General features: G+C 41.1%; 1 protein-coding gene across 1 annotated transcript; it reads left to right on the forward strand.

The window, feature by feature from the left end:
* The first annotated feature begins 8,556 nt into the window (after positions 1–8,556).
* LOC109942899 (protein FAR1-RELATED SEQUENCE 2-like) lies at positions 8,557–10,261 on the forward strand. The gene is made up of 6 exons (XM_020545468.1): positions 8,557–8,682; positions 8,764–9,031; positions 9,138–9,478; positions 9,554–9,619; positions 9,702–9,836; positions 9,908–10,261. The coding sequence occupies exons 1-6, from the start codon at positions 8,557–8,559 to the stop codon at positions 10,259–10,261; spliced, it is 1,290 nt and encodes a 429-aa protein (XP_020401057.1).
* The last annotated feature ends 6,723 nt before the right edge of the window (positions 10,262–16,984 follow it).

Consider the following 16,984-nt stretch of genomic DNA (forward strand, 5'->3'; position numbering starts at 1 on the left):
TCGTTGGGAAAACCCTCCTGATGAAGATCTTGATGCTGAGGCCTTCGGTGTTGCTCGTCCTGAGCAAGATGACGAACTTCTTCAGAGACTTCGTCTATCTGCCTCTGCAGTTCAGCTACCCTGGCCATCTTTTCCTTCTTGCGTTGAACCTGCTGCTGAAGGATTTCCAGATTTTGAATCTCCTGATCTAGATCATCCTCCGGAGGTGTTGGACTGGTAGCCTTCCTCTTCTGGCTTCGTGCCTCTCTAAGAGAAAGGACGTCTTGATTGGGGTCCAGCGGCTGCAGCGTGCCAGCCCCTGGTGCTGAAGCCTTCTTCGGCGGCATGACGAAGGTGATGCTTGCCGAAGATGTTGAAAAGCTCAAGAGATGGAAGTGAGTTCACCGGAGGTGGGCGCCAATGTTGGGGGCTTGTTCTCAAATGCTATGAATTAAGAACAAGGCAACACAAAATGTTAAATGTCAAAATCCTTCGTCCCTCGAAGCATTATTTCCCTAAGGATATAATGATTTCCGGACGAAGGTTACGAAGGACATACCTTCATAAGATCATTATATAGTGACGAAGGATGAAATGTAAAGAATATAAAAGATAACATAAATAATCATTTATTATTGAGCATAAATAAAAATATTATTGAATCACAAGTGTACCTTCAATCGGAATGAAATGACAATACAAGTGTGACGCAAAAAGCGAATGCCAAGTCAGCGTGAACAGTACAGGGATACTGTTCACCTATTTATAGACACGGGACTCAGCCCTTACAAAATTACATTCATGCCCTTTACATTTGATAATAATTCTATAGTAGTCTACCGAGGTCTGAATAGCCTTTTCATCTTTAAGTCGGTTCCACTCTTTGCTGTCACGCCGAAGCTTTCCTGCTCACACCTTCGGCTCTGTATCAACCTTCGTACAGCTTGGTGATCAGCCCATCCATCTCAATCCTCCTTCGTCTAGCTTAAGCTTCGTCCTGATCGTACTTCATGTTCATAATCTAAGTCCGAAGATACCTGTTCGTACATTTCACTTGGAGAATATTGTCAAATCATGTTTTTGAGGACCTTCGGAGGACGAAGGCCCCCAACAAGCCGAAAGCCGCTTCTTCCTAGAGGACCTTCGGCGACGAAGCATAGGCCCAACAGGGCTGTTTGGTGTGTGGCCTAAGCCACCACGGCGCGCCGTAGTTTTACCGCCGTAGGTGTGGCAGCCGATTCGGCCGCCGCGGCTTAGGCGCGCCGTGGCGCCGGACGCGCCGCACCAAACTGGCCCTAAAACCAGGGATGGCGGAGGAATAGACTATAAAGAATATATATGCGAGGGAGGACACTCGTAAATTATTTGAGGACAAGAACAAAAGAATCTTATCTCTGCCGCATGTGAATTCAAGCTCGATCCGTACCATTAACATGGCTAAAGTGAACACATGTAATTTGCCCCTCCATCCACCGAGGCATGTGGCCGTGGACCTGGACGTACGGATCGCACACAACAAGCACCATGGCACCATACGGCGGCCGCGTGGGGTTTTAGAAATGCAGCAACGCATGCAATGCTAGCGTGATCTGAATCGACATATACGCACAGTTTATCTCCTTCAAATAAAAATAGAAGAAGAAGAAAGGAAGCGTGATCTTGGGAGTAGAATTGAAGCAGTTGGACTGAAGTTTGATGAACGAAAAGGGGGGATTTAATTAAATTTGCGCCCGGCCTGTGCAGATGGTCTCTGAAATCTGAATCCACCTAAAAATAGGAGGCCGGCTAGTCTAGCAGTGGCCAGGCTAATCTTCTTCAGCATCGCGGCTGAAAACCAAGCTAGGCGCCAACTCCGAATGGTTTCGGACTCCCTGCAGCTGCAGGCTGCATTTGTGCTTCGTGCATCGATCGACCGATTGGTTGCTATTGCCAGTTGCCACGCAAGAAAGAACGTGAATTTTAAAGTGAACCTGATTCGCCTGGCTCTGTCGCGCCAACACGATAAAGAACACTAGCTTTTTTTGGTCGCAGAATGATACGGTTCCGCGACACGAGAAGGATCACGCGTTTCAGCTGGACAGGGAAAGATAGATAGAGCAAAGCACCTCTTCAGTCTCCTTCCCTGACGCCGATGCCAGAGCCTGAAAAAAGTGATACTGGCGGCACAAGATCATCGTATCTCCTGCAGGGTGCAGCAGCACGCCCGCCACACCCGTCTTCTAGTTCCTTTCAGTCTCGTTTCTGCCTTTTTGGTCGGGAGAGCACTGGATTCCGGTTCCTCCGGAAACGCACACGTCAGATCACTAGATGCTCCGGCATGGCGGCATCAGTTGCATGCCATTGCTCCTTCACTTCCCGGCCGGGACGGTTCAGGATCAAGTTGGCATGAAACGTTTTGGCGCCATGACGACGCAAGTATACAAAGATCAAATACATATTTTTTGTTGCGTAAAAAGATCAAATAGTGAACATCTTTTTGATAAAGCAATCTGCTATCCTAACTCGTTTTAAAAGATCAAATACATACTTTTTTCTAATTGCCCGTTTGGATGCCTAGAAATGAAACCTTTTCCAAGAAATAAATTCCAAGAAATGAATTATATAGAATTCAATCGACTAGAAAGTGATTCAATTCCATTAATTTTGTTTGGTTGTACAAGCAATTGAATTCCTAGAATTAAATTCTAGATGTTGTTTGGATACTTTGCACACGGAATTTGAATTTGAATACAAACAAGGATCTCTTGACTTTGCATCTGCTTAAAAATGAGCCTGAACAATTTACAACTATCAGAAACTATTAAGTTCACAAATAACAGTTCCACAAAGGCAAGTCACACATAACAATTTCACAAAGTCATCAAATTCGCACATAAAAGTTCTACAAAGACATCAAATCTTCACATAGCAGTTTCATAAAGCCATCAAGTTCGCACACAACAGTTTCACATAGCCAACAAGTTCGCATACAAAAGTTTCACAAAGACAGGTTCACACAATCAGTTCAACACAGAGATCTAAGTTCACATATAAGTTGTTTCACTTCCTTAGCTGCATCATAAGCCACCTCTTCCTCCTTTCCATTGGGAGTGCCATCATTGACTCAAACTTGCGTGCATTAGAGGTGAGGATGTCATAAAGCTCAAGTTCTGTGTCTTCATCAAGTCCTTCAACCTCTTGTAATGCGGCGAGAACTTCAGCGGAAGAGGGTAGCTTTGGACCATCATCTTTCAATGCAGATGTAAGCATGTCAAACTTATCACACCATATAGAGTTAAATGAATCATCTGATCTTTGTCTTTTTAAACTACTCGAGGAAGATACAGAATATGGAGCATCCTTGCCTCCGGTATCATTCTCTTTTGCCATTTCCTTTGAACTTTCAGCTGCTGTTTTAGCACCCTCTCCATTTGCTTGGTCTTTATTGTACACTAGGCTGAGTAGATCCCAAAACTTCACAACCTTATGTCTATATCCTTTTGCTTCCTTATTCCTCTACAAAAATTTGTTACAAAGATACATCAACAAATAAACTTGGAATTGAAACATAAACTAAGCTGCAAAAAATGGAATAAACTACTAGGCAACAGTAGCAACAGTAGTCATTTTGGTGTTATGACCTACTATAAGCAGAAAAATTGCAAGCTTTTCTTCTACCGACACATTTAAGGTATCCTGTAGGCCACTCTTTTCCCGTAAGATGGCACTCAAGTCACTAAAAGATCTCTTAGTTAGGCGCAAACTGTCATAGCAATAGACATTTGAGCCCTGGTACATATTACGTAGCATTTGTTTTCTGGACTCGACATTTCTCTCTTGAACTTCGTTAGCATCTACGATGTGTCTAGGTCTCCTCCGTTGATACCGGTTTGCAATAATAGCCATAATAGACACAACTAATACAACAACTCTCTTTCGCTTCTTTCTCTTCCTTTTAATTTCCTCCTCGTTAGTATATTGAGTTGATATCTAGAACAAGTAATTTATATGCAATTAGACATGCTAGTTGAAAGCAAAATGCTCTACTCAAGAATAAAAACACTACTAGTAGGAGCACAAGGTGGAATAGGAGAAGTACCGATGTAGCCATGGAGATTGAAGGATTTGTTCGAGGTAGCTAGATGAAACTTGAGGCGGCAAATCCCAAAACAGTGAGCTGTTTTAGCACTCCTGCAAATGATTTGTTGGAGGTAGTTAGACGAGACTGCAAAAAACTTTGTTGGAAACATTACTTAACGCACAAAGGAAGAAGAAAAGAAGATATTAGAACAGCAGACAAGTAAAAAACTGAAACTCAACAGGTTGAATATGATAAACTGTACATCAATCAGATGCCTACACAATGAATCACCACAAGTCAGATAGTTACATCTGATGAAAAAACTGTACAATAGGATGGGAATTCTCCCTTCACCTACAGACCTACATCATTGTTGATAACAAGACATGGGTTCTGACTTCTGACGGACCTATTGCGATGCTGGCCAACACAATCTCGGCAGCGCGCCTGTTCGTCCAGCCTACGACAAGCAATGCTCGTCGTTCCACGTCGCTGTCGCTTTTGGCAAACAGGATCGTCGTTGCTGATAATAACTTCTCTTGTGTTTCAATTAGCGTGAAAGCAATATGTGGGGGAAAGAGAACTGATGGGACTATATTTGTGCACTTTACTCCCCTGATATGCCCTGGAAATTCTTGCTCCTGAATTCTGATGCATCAAATCTATTCTAGTCATAATGCTACTAGACCGGATGACTCAATTAGACAGAGAAGTAGTATACCAACCATCACCTGGCTATTAAATTCTACCCCGACCAATTGGCTGTTGTCAAGTTCTGTAGCAAACTGTTATTCTTGAGCGACTGGATACCAGATCTTCTTCTGCTGCTCGTTACTTTTAGAATTTAGAAGGGATACATAGAAGGGATACCGGATCTTGAGCGACTGGAGGCGGTTCTTGGTAGCCTCGTCGTACTCCTCGAGCAGCTTGGCGAGGTCGTCGTCGCAGGTGCCGAAGATGAAGTAGGCGACGCGGGAGCCGTAGCCGAACTCGTCGCGCCCACGCCAGGCACGCCACGCTGGGCGCCGCCACGAACAGGAAGAACACCAGGTGCAGGTCGCGGGGCAGCGTGAGCGGTGAGCGATGCCGCGAGCAGGGAGCGGGGCGGCTAACCCTAGCCACTTTCTGACGCTTTCCGATGGGTGATGGTCTGAAATGAGTCAAGGCTAAATTTCCAGGGACGAGAAATGGGCTGAAATGGCCAATTCAATTCTAAGGGGATCCAAACAGGCCCAGACATGGAATTTAATTCAATTTGGACCAATTCTAGGGAACCAAACGGGCTGTAAGTATAATCCTATCTGAAGTTTTTGTTGCGTCTATACCAAGAAAGTAGTGGATATCTTCTAAGTCCTTAAAGATCAAATTCTTCTCGTAAGTCTCGCAACAAAACTCTGGCGGCCTTTCTCCGATCAACTAGCAACAACAATGCCATTCATATAGACAAGCAAAAAAAATGTTACATTCTCTTTGTTATAAAAGAATAATGATATAGCTGCTTTTGATGCATAGAAACTAAGAGAGATCAGTTTATTACTTAGCCGGGAGTACTAGGCTCTAGAGGCTAATTTTAACACATATATTGATTTATCAAGCCTACAAAAGTACCCATATTTTGGCACGTCTTCGTAGCTACGAGGTTGCTCTCTATGTAGACCTCTTCTTCTTGATGCTCATGCATGAACGCGTTTTGCACATCAAGGTGATAGTAAGCTACAACTTCTGGAGACGACAATAAACAGAACAATAAGAACAGTAGCCATATTGACAACCAAATTGAGTGTGCCATCATAATTAATATCATATCTTTTTTCGTTACTCATCTAGCTTTATATAGATCCAGACTACCATTTTTCTTTAGTTTGATTTTATAAACCCACATGCATCTTACAGTACTGTGATGTAACACCCTAATATCCTATTTTAGTATTTGAGAAAAATTTTACTAAAGATTTACAATTTAAAAGTGTATTTCTAATAAGTTTATCAATGAAATATTTTCCTAAAGTGGAATAAAAAGATTATTATATAAAATTAGCCTTTATTGAAGTTTATAAGTATTAATGTGAGAACATTTTTAAGAGATCATACAATATAAATTATTATTTTTTAAAATAATTACATGGGTGCTACATATTCAAAAGCAATTCCCTATGTAGAATAATAAATGAATGGATATATATATATATATATATATATATATATATATATATATATATATATATATATATATATATATATATATATATATATATATATATATAGGGAAGAGGTAATGGAAGCCCTGGGCTTCCGTTAGTGGGCGAAGCCCCAGCCAGGGAGACCGAACGGGTCGCGTTCGGCCCACTGGACGCCAGCCTGCGCCATTTATGCAAAGGATAACCACGTTTTCCGGCTTACACGCGACATACAATTACGCAACCATAAAGATGTGTACAAATGAGCATAACTCATGCATAAATGGAATCTTTGCATTGCCAGGAATCGCGCGCACGAATATCTGCATGTGCTAGACGTTTACGACTGCATAACGTTGTGATACATGATAGCGTAAACCATGCAAACGTTTACGACAGGATTTGGGATAAGGCAAGACGTGATTTTCGTGCGCGTAAATAAAGACGCAGTTACGGCAGGAAACTAATACAACTTTACAGCCGCGTCCACGTTCGCTCGTCCATCTGAATTATTGGCGGCGGTTAGCGGCGGCGGAAGTGAGAGGTCCGGCCGGCGATGGGCGGCGAGAATATGTCCACCACCGGCGCTGGCGATGACATCCTGCCTGTAACATCTATGCATAAGCCAGCAGGTACATCTGTTTCAATGGACATGCATCCTGTTTTGTCTGTAATCGTCCCATACACAGAGGGTGTCTCTGTTACTCCTCCGACGGCATTGAGGGCACCTGGACATATCGAAGAGCACACAAAAACAGCAGAGGTGGTCGGCGCAGAGAAGCACATCCCCATGAGACATATTGGGCCACATGAACAGGACACACCTCATATTCTTCAAAGCCACGTAAGTTCTCCCATATTACGTTAAATTTAGTCGCTATTGAATCGTAAATGTTAAATTTCTGTGCACAGCCGGACAATATTGATATAAGATTGATACCTAAAGTCGGTATGACATTTAGTAACGTGGACGAGGCGTATAATTTTTATAGTCAATATGCATACGAGGTAGGATTTCCGTTGAAGAAATATAGGGAGCGAAAGAATTGTAAATGGTTGAACTGTTCAATGGAAGGAAAGAATGCTGAAAGGGTAGCTGGAAATCCAAGGATACGTAACACATGTTCGAAACGAACATAGTGCAAGGCTGGGATGAAACTTAAAAAAATCTACGATGATGCTAAAGAGAATGTTATTTCTGTTCGGATTGATCTGGTAAACTATGAGCATAATCATGAATTTTTGAAGAAAGATACAGAAAAAGGGCAATTGCAATGCAACAAAACACATGATCGTGAATATATGGAGTTCCTTAGTGCGATGCAAGAAAGCAGGATTCCACCACATTGCATTATGGATTTTGTTACAGAAATGCATGGTGGCCCAGAAAACATTCCAATAACCGTGCAGGACATGAGTAACCTGCAAGTGTATTATGCATTGACAATAATTGTATTTTATACTACATAAACAATCGTAATGTGTTGAGTTAGATATAGTGCATAATCATTACATTTTTTGACAGGAAAAAAGCATGGCAAAGGGAGAGAAATGCAAATGATGTGTCAAAACTGTTATCTTTTTTTTCATTATGCAAGAAAGATAATCCACAATTTTTTTCAGACTTTCAACTGGACAAAGAAGGGAAAATTTTAAGCATATTTTGGTCCCATGCTAGCCAGCAAGCCGAGTACATTGATTTTGGTGATGCAGTTACATTTGATACTACACATAAGACTAATATGTATGATAAGCCATTAGGCATGTTTGTTGGCTCGAACCACCACCTACAATGCACAATATTTGGGTTTGCTTTACTAGGAGACGAGACAGTTGATACATTCGAGTGGGTCTTCAATACGTTCAAAACATGCATGGGATGTGACGGACCACGAGTGATGCTGACAGGTATGTTGTAATAAAATGGCTCGTAATTATTATGTCACGTACTATATGATATCATATTGTCTTGCATGATGTTATGTAAATTTATATATTTCAGATCAAGACCCTGCCATGTCAATTGCACTTGGCAGAGTATTCCCAAACACAATACATCGATTGTGTTTGTGGCATGTGCAAAACAGGTATATGCCTCACTTGAATGAATTATATGCAAGATTTGAGGACATGGATTTCAAAACAAGGTTCCAATCTATAATACATCATCCATTGAATGAAATGGAGTTCGAGGCTGCCTGGCAAATGATGCTTGATGATTTCCAACTACACGAGAACAACACCCTTGCCAGATTATATGAAATACGCAAAGATTGGGTACCTGCATTTTTCAAAGGAGATTATTGTGGTCTTATGGTCTCTACACAACGAAGCGAGAGCATGAACAAGTTGGTGAAGAGTGCCCACGTGGATGCAAACACACCGCTTCATCAATTTGCAAAGCAAATGATGAAGCTCCTGCATAGTAGGAAGATGAAAGAGGCCAAAGAGACACTAGGATGCATGGTAAGTGAAAAAAATTAATAAACATATGTTTTATGCTATTAAAAACAAAACAGTATTAATACTACATTGTGTAATTTGCAGGGTCAAAAGGATACAACTACATTGTATATGTTTGAAATAAGAGTTGCAAGGGCATACACTAGAGCTGTGATGACAAGGTTTCAGGAGACAGTAAAATATGCAACTGCATACCGAATAGACCGTGATACAGAGGGTGAGGAACATGATTGGGTGGTGAAACATACTACAAGATCAAATAAAATTGTTTGGGGTCAACACCAATTCAAGATAAGGGCTGATGTGGATGCCGGAAAGTATTCATGTGAGTGCAAGCATTGGGAGCATACAGGTATGTTATACTAAATGATTTTTTGCTATATAAAATTATAAATTATTACGAATACATAGCTGTTTACGATTAATATATGACATAATGTATGTTTAATCAATTATAGCTCTATTTTGTGTTCATCTTGTACGCGCTTTCATGCATCTACAAATTGAAAGGATCCCAAGTGAGTATATTTTGCAACGATACACATACTCCGCGCATCAAGATGTGGCTTTTTCAAGAGACGATAGGAATTTGAAAGGAAAAGATGGAGAAACTAGATCATATAGACAGAAGATGTTGCTTAAAAAAGCAATGAAAGTAGTACACCATGCGAGTCTGTCTAAAGCTGGGAATGATAAAGCCCTAGAGATGATGGACGAATTATTAGGGTTATTGATGCGTGTGGAGCCTGATATAGGTACTGGTGAGAGTTGTGGCACAAGTGTTTGCGATGACATCCAGGTACACACCTCGTGATGTTATGAATTTTGCATAATTACTTGTCGATTATGATCCATGATTGTAATGATGATATAGGTCGAAGCGTATGAAACAGAAGAAATGGCTATAGACAACTTACGCAAATTAGATGATGGGAACGAGGTATGGAACAAATCTTTATAATGTATTACATATACTGCTCTATAAGATTTGTGTCTTCACTGGACTTTGTTTTATTTCACAGGAAATTTTAATGGGCTCTAATACAAATGAATGCAATACTAAGGATGATCAATGTAATATGCAGATATTAACATTGGAACATAACACTGACATTCGGCTGGTTGAGAGTAGTTCTATGGATGTGGAAGCTAGAAAGGTGAAAACATTGCTACAATATATGATGACATACGAGAATGTAAAATCTGACTTGATATCTTTGTTTTGTAGAAACTGGAATTTCATATGGAAGGTGTAAACTTAACAAGACCAGATAAGGCCAAGCCTAAGGGAAGAACAATCAAAAGTAGTGAGCAACAAGTTTTAAAATTGGGTGCGAAAGGAGCTAAGAAGATGAGCAGGAAATGCCAGAAATGTGGCATAGCTGATGGTCACAACAGCCGTACGTGTTTAACTGTCGAGGATAATAGGGTTCGATTGGCTAACCTATCTGGACGTAAGCGAGGACGGCCTCCTGGTTCAAGGAACAAACTCATAGCTGCAGCCCCGCAATGGAATGAGACATCAACGTCGAAAAAAAGAACGGTGGATGTCGGAGATGATGATTCATCTGGTAGAGAGTAGAAGCCCATAAGATACAAATATTTCCTTGTGTAAATGTGATTCCTGTGTTCATTTGACAACTTCCAGAAAGTATCATAAATATACTTGCAAACTGGCATAAATGTCTGTGTAATTTGTCATAAGCTTTAACAGTTATGCAGCAAACTGACTGTACATATACTTAGCATACATGTATGTGAAAAACTGCATAACTCTGCGTTGTGTAATGCATAAGATGGTTAGCCTGTGAACCATGACTGTACAAAAAATGACCCTGTTTGCAGTATATAACTCTGATAATGTATATAATAATGTATTGGCATATATTGATGACTATTGTATCATAAGTGTATGGACAAACATGCATAAGACTGTCAATAATTATATCGTAAACTTCGGTCAAGAAACATGCATACTTCGAGGTTATTGACATAACAATATTGTACAGAAACCTGGCAGAATCAAATGCAAGAAACACACATTACTTTCCAACACAGTTTGGAACAACATTCCAGTTTAGAAAAAAGCTGATCCCAAAGTTGTCATTGACATAACTAAGAAACGTCTACGGACTTTGCCCATAATATACAAACATGACTGATCTGAAGTTTAGGGAACCATTGTATACAAAATATATTACATGACCAAACTAAACTACATCCTTTAGACCTTGAATCTTTGGATGTCTTGGAGCAGCGATAATGCTTTGTTCTTCGGGTGGAATGTGATGTAATGCAGCGCAAGAGACCGTATCTCACTGGTGTTGCCCTGCAATACAAAAACACTGAGTTAGTTATACCTCTGTTCCATATGTTTCCATGGGCCAACTATAGAATTAAATGGTAAATTTGTACGTACTGCTTCTATGTCTGACCGCAAAGATCCTTCATCGCATTGATAAAATAGAATGTAACCCATGACATAAAACCCACAGTCATTTGATCCAGCTGCCATGTTAGGACAATTTGGGCACAAGTCAATTGTGAAGTTACCAAACTTGGGAAAGCATGTACTGGGCCGTACATGTTGTATTGCTTTGTTTAATCTGCTCATAATAACCTTAGCCCATGGTAACTTTCTGCCACCTGAGCCCAAATGTGCAAAATGATAGTCCTTCCATGTAGTTCCACCAAGTGTTGGTCCATATGGGTTGGAATCTAAAATATGAATGCACTTCTTGACCTTGTTGACAACATACAATGTCCAATGCCCCCTGCTTACCATGGGGACCATGATCTGACCGTGTAAAAAAAGCATAAAATTAACAGGGTAACTTACAAAAGCATAACAATGTGATATGTTCCATTTAAAAGGAATTATGTTTGGATTATGAAATACGATTGTTATCGCTTTGCATTGGTCCAATTCATCTGTCTCAGGCAATGAATTGTCTAGAAGTGTGTGGAGTACAGATTCATCAAAAGGTTGAGGGTTGCGACTGTGTCGTTCCTGTTCCTCAAAGTTGAGTATTGACTGTAATAAACGATATAAATGGAGTGAGTGTACTTGGGTTCATCTAATTTGTATATGAAAATGGTGTATGTAAGTTACAATAGTTTACCCCAACATTAACATCAAGAACCAAACTGTTCGAACTCATGGAAGTCTGCTGATTTTTTGCATCATCAATAACACATTGGATGAAACACTGCATGAATACATTGTCGAGACACTTCCCATCGGCAAAAGATTCATATATGTCAGAACATGTCGCTGAATATTCACCATAATCTATTATGGTCCTGGTGAATTTTTTATATCAATTAGAGAGGTCGCGTAAATCTACAAGCATATAAACAGATTTAGATTTAGTATGAACTTCGTACCTGCCGGTGTCAGATTGCAGACCACACAAATATTCGCGTAGAGCTAACACAGTTTGCATCTCCGAATCAAGAGAAGCCTGGCCAACCTGTGGAGTGTTTGTAGCTGGATCGGTTTCAACATAAACCTAAAAATATATATGAAAATATACATAAAACTCTATGAACAATTTTGACAACTATAAAGAAAATGAAAATTACTGAGCTGACATAAAGTGGAATATACGTATGTGGAATGAAGTGTCATAAACTGGCATAAAATTAATGAGCTGACATTACTGATACAGATCAAGAGAAAGAAATATTCTTGCAAACTGCATAAATGAATGTGTAATTTATCATAGGCAGCTAACAGTTATGTAAAAACTGCATGCACATCTACTTAGCATATATGTATGTGTAAATGGGCATAACACTGATTTGTAAGATGCATAACCTATTAAGACTGTGAAGCATGGCTGTACAAAATCTGTGAACAGTTGAACACTACAAAGAAAATGTAAATTACTGAGCTGACATGTTCAGATGGAGTCTGATCAAAGCATGGACCACTGTCAGGCAAGTCTGTTTCTGCCACTTGTTGTACGCCGCCAGTAGACTAACAATGATGGTATAAATGGATTACAAATTTAGTAAACTGCTAATGAGAATATAGAAAAACCACGAGGGGGTTTAGACATACCTTGATTTGCGGAGTCGCATCAAATATCGGCGCGTCAGGATCCATGTGTGGTGTTGCTTTAGGAGTGACGTTTGTATTGGTCGGCATGTTCTTGCCACCGTCACCATGTTTACCCTGAAAGAATTGTAATGGTTATATGCTATTTCCATAAAACGATTAATACAACCCTAGAATGAAAAAATACAATTAATAATAAAAACATTACCACTGAGGTTGTAGGTGTTTTGTTCTGTTTCGTTATATTTGTATGAACCAGTGGATCAATATCAGCTTCATCGGGGCAACTTTCTAATAGTACACGAATATGCCGTTGCCTTAACAGTAATTCATGTACCTGTGTGTCTGTAAACTGCGTATCCAGCTGAGAAACTGGAGTAGACATATTGGGTACAGTTGGGGGGGCCGGACACGTACATCCTTCTGTACGTGTCATGTAAACAAAGAAAACATTGTTTAAAATAATGGCATCAAAACGATATCGATAAATGATTGCATAACTTTTTTATATTGACGTAAATACATTAAACTGACTAACCAGCTGTCTGGGGAAGAATATCATCTGATTTTGATGTGGTTTTCTGCACATCATAAGCATCTTCGTTGTCACCCGCCTCGGCACGGAGGACCTCATCAATTAACTCGCCAAAAACATCAGATAGATTGAATTGTTTCTCAACAATCTGCTGAAGAGTCTGTTTAATAACTGAACACGCCTTACCAACCTCCGCATCAAAATGTGACAGCTTCTCTATGAAACCCATGCGGTGGCGGGATGGAAGCTGATTAAGCTTGCTTGATATCAAATCCCTGATGAGCGGGAGTTCGATGTGAATTGAGTGCTGTCCAGATGGGTCAGGACGAGGAACATCAAAAGTGTTGGTCCTGGTCTTATGCTGTTGTAAATTGAAAATTATTAAGTAAATGTATAGCATATCACTGAATATTATGTTGAAATTCTATGACAAACAAATATATAAATAGAATCATGCCTTGAATTGTGCATGAACGGGTGGTACAGCTGTGTAGCAGGTCTCTGAGGAGCTTCGGAACTAAAAAAAGGCGTGAAAGATGGAGTAAAACTTATACAAACATATTAAATTGATAAATGAGATTCATATGTTTAATGGAAAATACAAAACAACATCACAAATATGCTTACAAACGGGCATAAAGGTATGTGAACGTTATCATATGCATGTAAATAAATGATTGACACATAAAAAAAATACCGAGCAATGTCCAAATGCTTCTTCTCCTTTGCGTATCTTGCCCTTGTCAGCTCTTGTCAGGGCTTGAATAATATTACTATCAAAGTATTTGATTTGTGGTGTTCCACGTTTGTTCTGGGGTGCCGCTGAGTCATGCAAATGATCCAAATAATACAGCTGCAAAAGGCATAACATGAGTCATTATAAGACATAACAAAAGCATAAACTACGTGTATATGGATTTTGCATACAAGATTATGGGTACATGTAACAGACAAAAAAAAGATATGCTTACAAGAATAACGATGGAACATCCATAGATGGTTGTAGAAACGTTCGTAACGCTCCTATTATGCCACTTCTTGGCAGCTTGGCATAAATCATTGAAAATAAGCTGGCACCAGTCCATCTGGTGGAAACTATCCATCTCCTCGGTTAAAAGAACCTCATGGTTTGTTATTCCCCAGCTGGCAGTAGGGAACAACAACCTATTGAACAATATCAAGAAAAAGCATCTGATGCTTAAATCATCGTCAGAACCTTTCCTCAAACGATCTTGAAGAGCTGTAACCCCAAAATCTTCTTTCGATAGACCAAGTTCAGCTCTCAAATTGTTGGCAGCAACAACTTCATCGATGCCCAATGCAGTTCCTCCCCCAGCATTCGGTAAACCCAAAATTAGGTGCACCGTATCCTTTGTAATTTTCAGCTCCTTTCCAGGGCCAGCTCGAATTGTCATGTCATTGTGGTGGAGCTTTTCCATCAGCCAAGCTAAGTGTGATCTGCTGCCGAGTGCGTCCAGTCTCATATCAAGAATACTAGAAAATCCCCTACGTGCAATTGCTTGTTGCTGTCTGTCATTTAATATCTGTATGCTTACTAACACATCTTGGGGGTTGCATCTGACGTTCAGCCTCTGCTGGAAAAAATATATAAAATGAATATTGTAAACATTTACATCTGCATAATCGCAACACAATGTTTAACTCAGACATCAAGACAACATGATTTCACGCATAAAATGATATATTGCCATAGACATAAATATCTAACTTGTCGGGGGGGGGGCACTGCTTTCCTCCGCTTAGTGACTACCTTCTTCAAAACTTTCCCAGGGCTGTCGTCCAAGTTACGCTTCTTGGATAATGGTATAAAGTCATCATCCTCATCAGCAACATGCCTTGTTTCGGGTCTAACAGTCCCCGCCGGAGCACGGGGTATGTCAACGCTGAAGCACTCCTGAGTAGACTGGATTATGATCCGTTTTGGATTGGAAGGTGGTCGGTCTACGTTCTTCATCACTGATGTTCCTGCCAAATGAAACAACACATATACATAAAATACGTAAAGGATCAAAAAAAAGATAAGCGCAAGTCAATTCAGTTCAGTTCATGACCATACATTGCATAATTGTATCAACAAAGCAGCATAACACAATATTGTAAATTGCATAAACTTGTGAGACTAACTTGATAAAAAAATCTGCTCATATGCGACATCCAATTAATGTATAACCTGGTTATTTCGTGTGAGCTGGCCCAATTTGAACAACAATAGGTTTTATGGCATAATGTATTGATGTATGGATCATACTTCTGTCAACAAATCAGCATAAACAAAGTATTGTAAACTGCATAAAGGTGTGATAGATTGCATAGTATACATTTGTGTCTCCATTTAACTATAAATTTATAATGATTTGGTATTTGATAAATCAAGCAATTGGCAAAATAATAATGTGAACTCTATCTAAGATTCAGATTGTAAGAGTTAAAGGTTGATGGCTTACCGGAATGTGGATGGGCCTGGAGGGCGGCTGAATTCGAGACACCTCTGCAGGGGACAACCCAATGCGACGCGGGGCTGTGTCAAATGCGTTGGGGACTCGACGTTGGGGACGGACCTCGCGACGGGGTAGGGGACTCGGCGTTCGGCCGCCGTGGTGGAGAAGATCGAGGTCTCGGTCTCTAACGAGTAGGAGAACGCAGGGGCGGCACAACCGCCTCCTCGGTTCCGGGTCCCTTGCCGGAGACGAAGAACAAGGCCACGGCGTGTATGCGGCGGAGAAGGCGAGGGCGGTTCTCTGCGGTGGTGAAGGAGAATGCGACGGCGGGGGAACTGCGGGGGAGAATCTTAATGCTCACGGCGACGATTAGTCTAGGGTTCGTCGGGCGCGGAGGAGAAGCAGCATACGACGGCGGATTTGGCTAGGGTTCGGCGGGAGCGATAGTTACGGGAGAGATGAGCTGAGAAAATGAAAGCTCGGTTCCTTGATTCGTGGGCCCGGTATACGTAAACTGCCCAGATTGCGGGAACACGATCTTTTTGTGGGCCCGGATGACGCGAGACGTGCGCACACCAAAAGAGTGTAAACGGTAACAAAAAGGAGCATAACTCGTATTTATAATTGACGTAACAATGTATTACAGTCAACCAGTAAAGCGTGCGCGCCGGTCAGAGCACCTGGTCGGTTCCTGGTCGGGGCTTCCTGTAGTTAGAGAGAGCCCAAGGCTCTAAATACTATATATATATATATAATGAATATTGCACCATGTTGGATTCTGATTGTGCATTTTGTTTGAGATAGAAAATTCAAACCCGGATTCAAAAGTGAATTCAATTGGAAATAGGAATGGGAATAGAAAAGGAAAAATAAAAATAAAAAGAAAGAAAACTCGCTTCGGCCCGACTCCCTGCTTCCGGCCCACCTTCTTTCCTAGATCGTACGGCCCATGAGCACCCCGTCGGCCCCCTTGCGTCTTATCCCTAGAATCAATGGCGGGTGGGCCATGGCTGTCAGCAGACCCAGCCACCCTTGCCCGCACGCGCATTCCCTTTGCCTAATCCCTCCATCCATCACTAGCGCATGGGCCCCGTTCCGCAGACACGGACGCTGCACCTCTCCCAAATCCTGTGCTGATGACAAGCGGGGCCCACTGGTCGGGCTTATCTCCTAAATCCCATCAGATTCCGTGGCGCGGTAAACTCGGAGCGGCCGACATCCGGAGCTTTGCGCGGTCCTCGGCCATGC

This window comes from Zea mays, chromosome 10 (genome assembly GCF_902167145.1).
Source record: "Zea mays cultivar B73 chromosome 10, Zm-B73-REFERENCE-NAM-5.0, whole genome shotgun sequence".
Taxonomy (NCBI): domain Eukaryota; kingdom Viridiplantae; phylum Streptophyta; class Magnoliopsida; order Poales; family Poaceae; genus Zea; species Zea mays.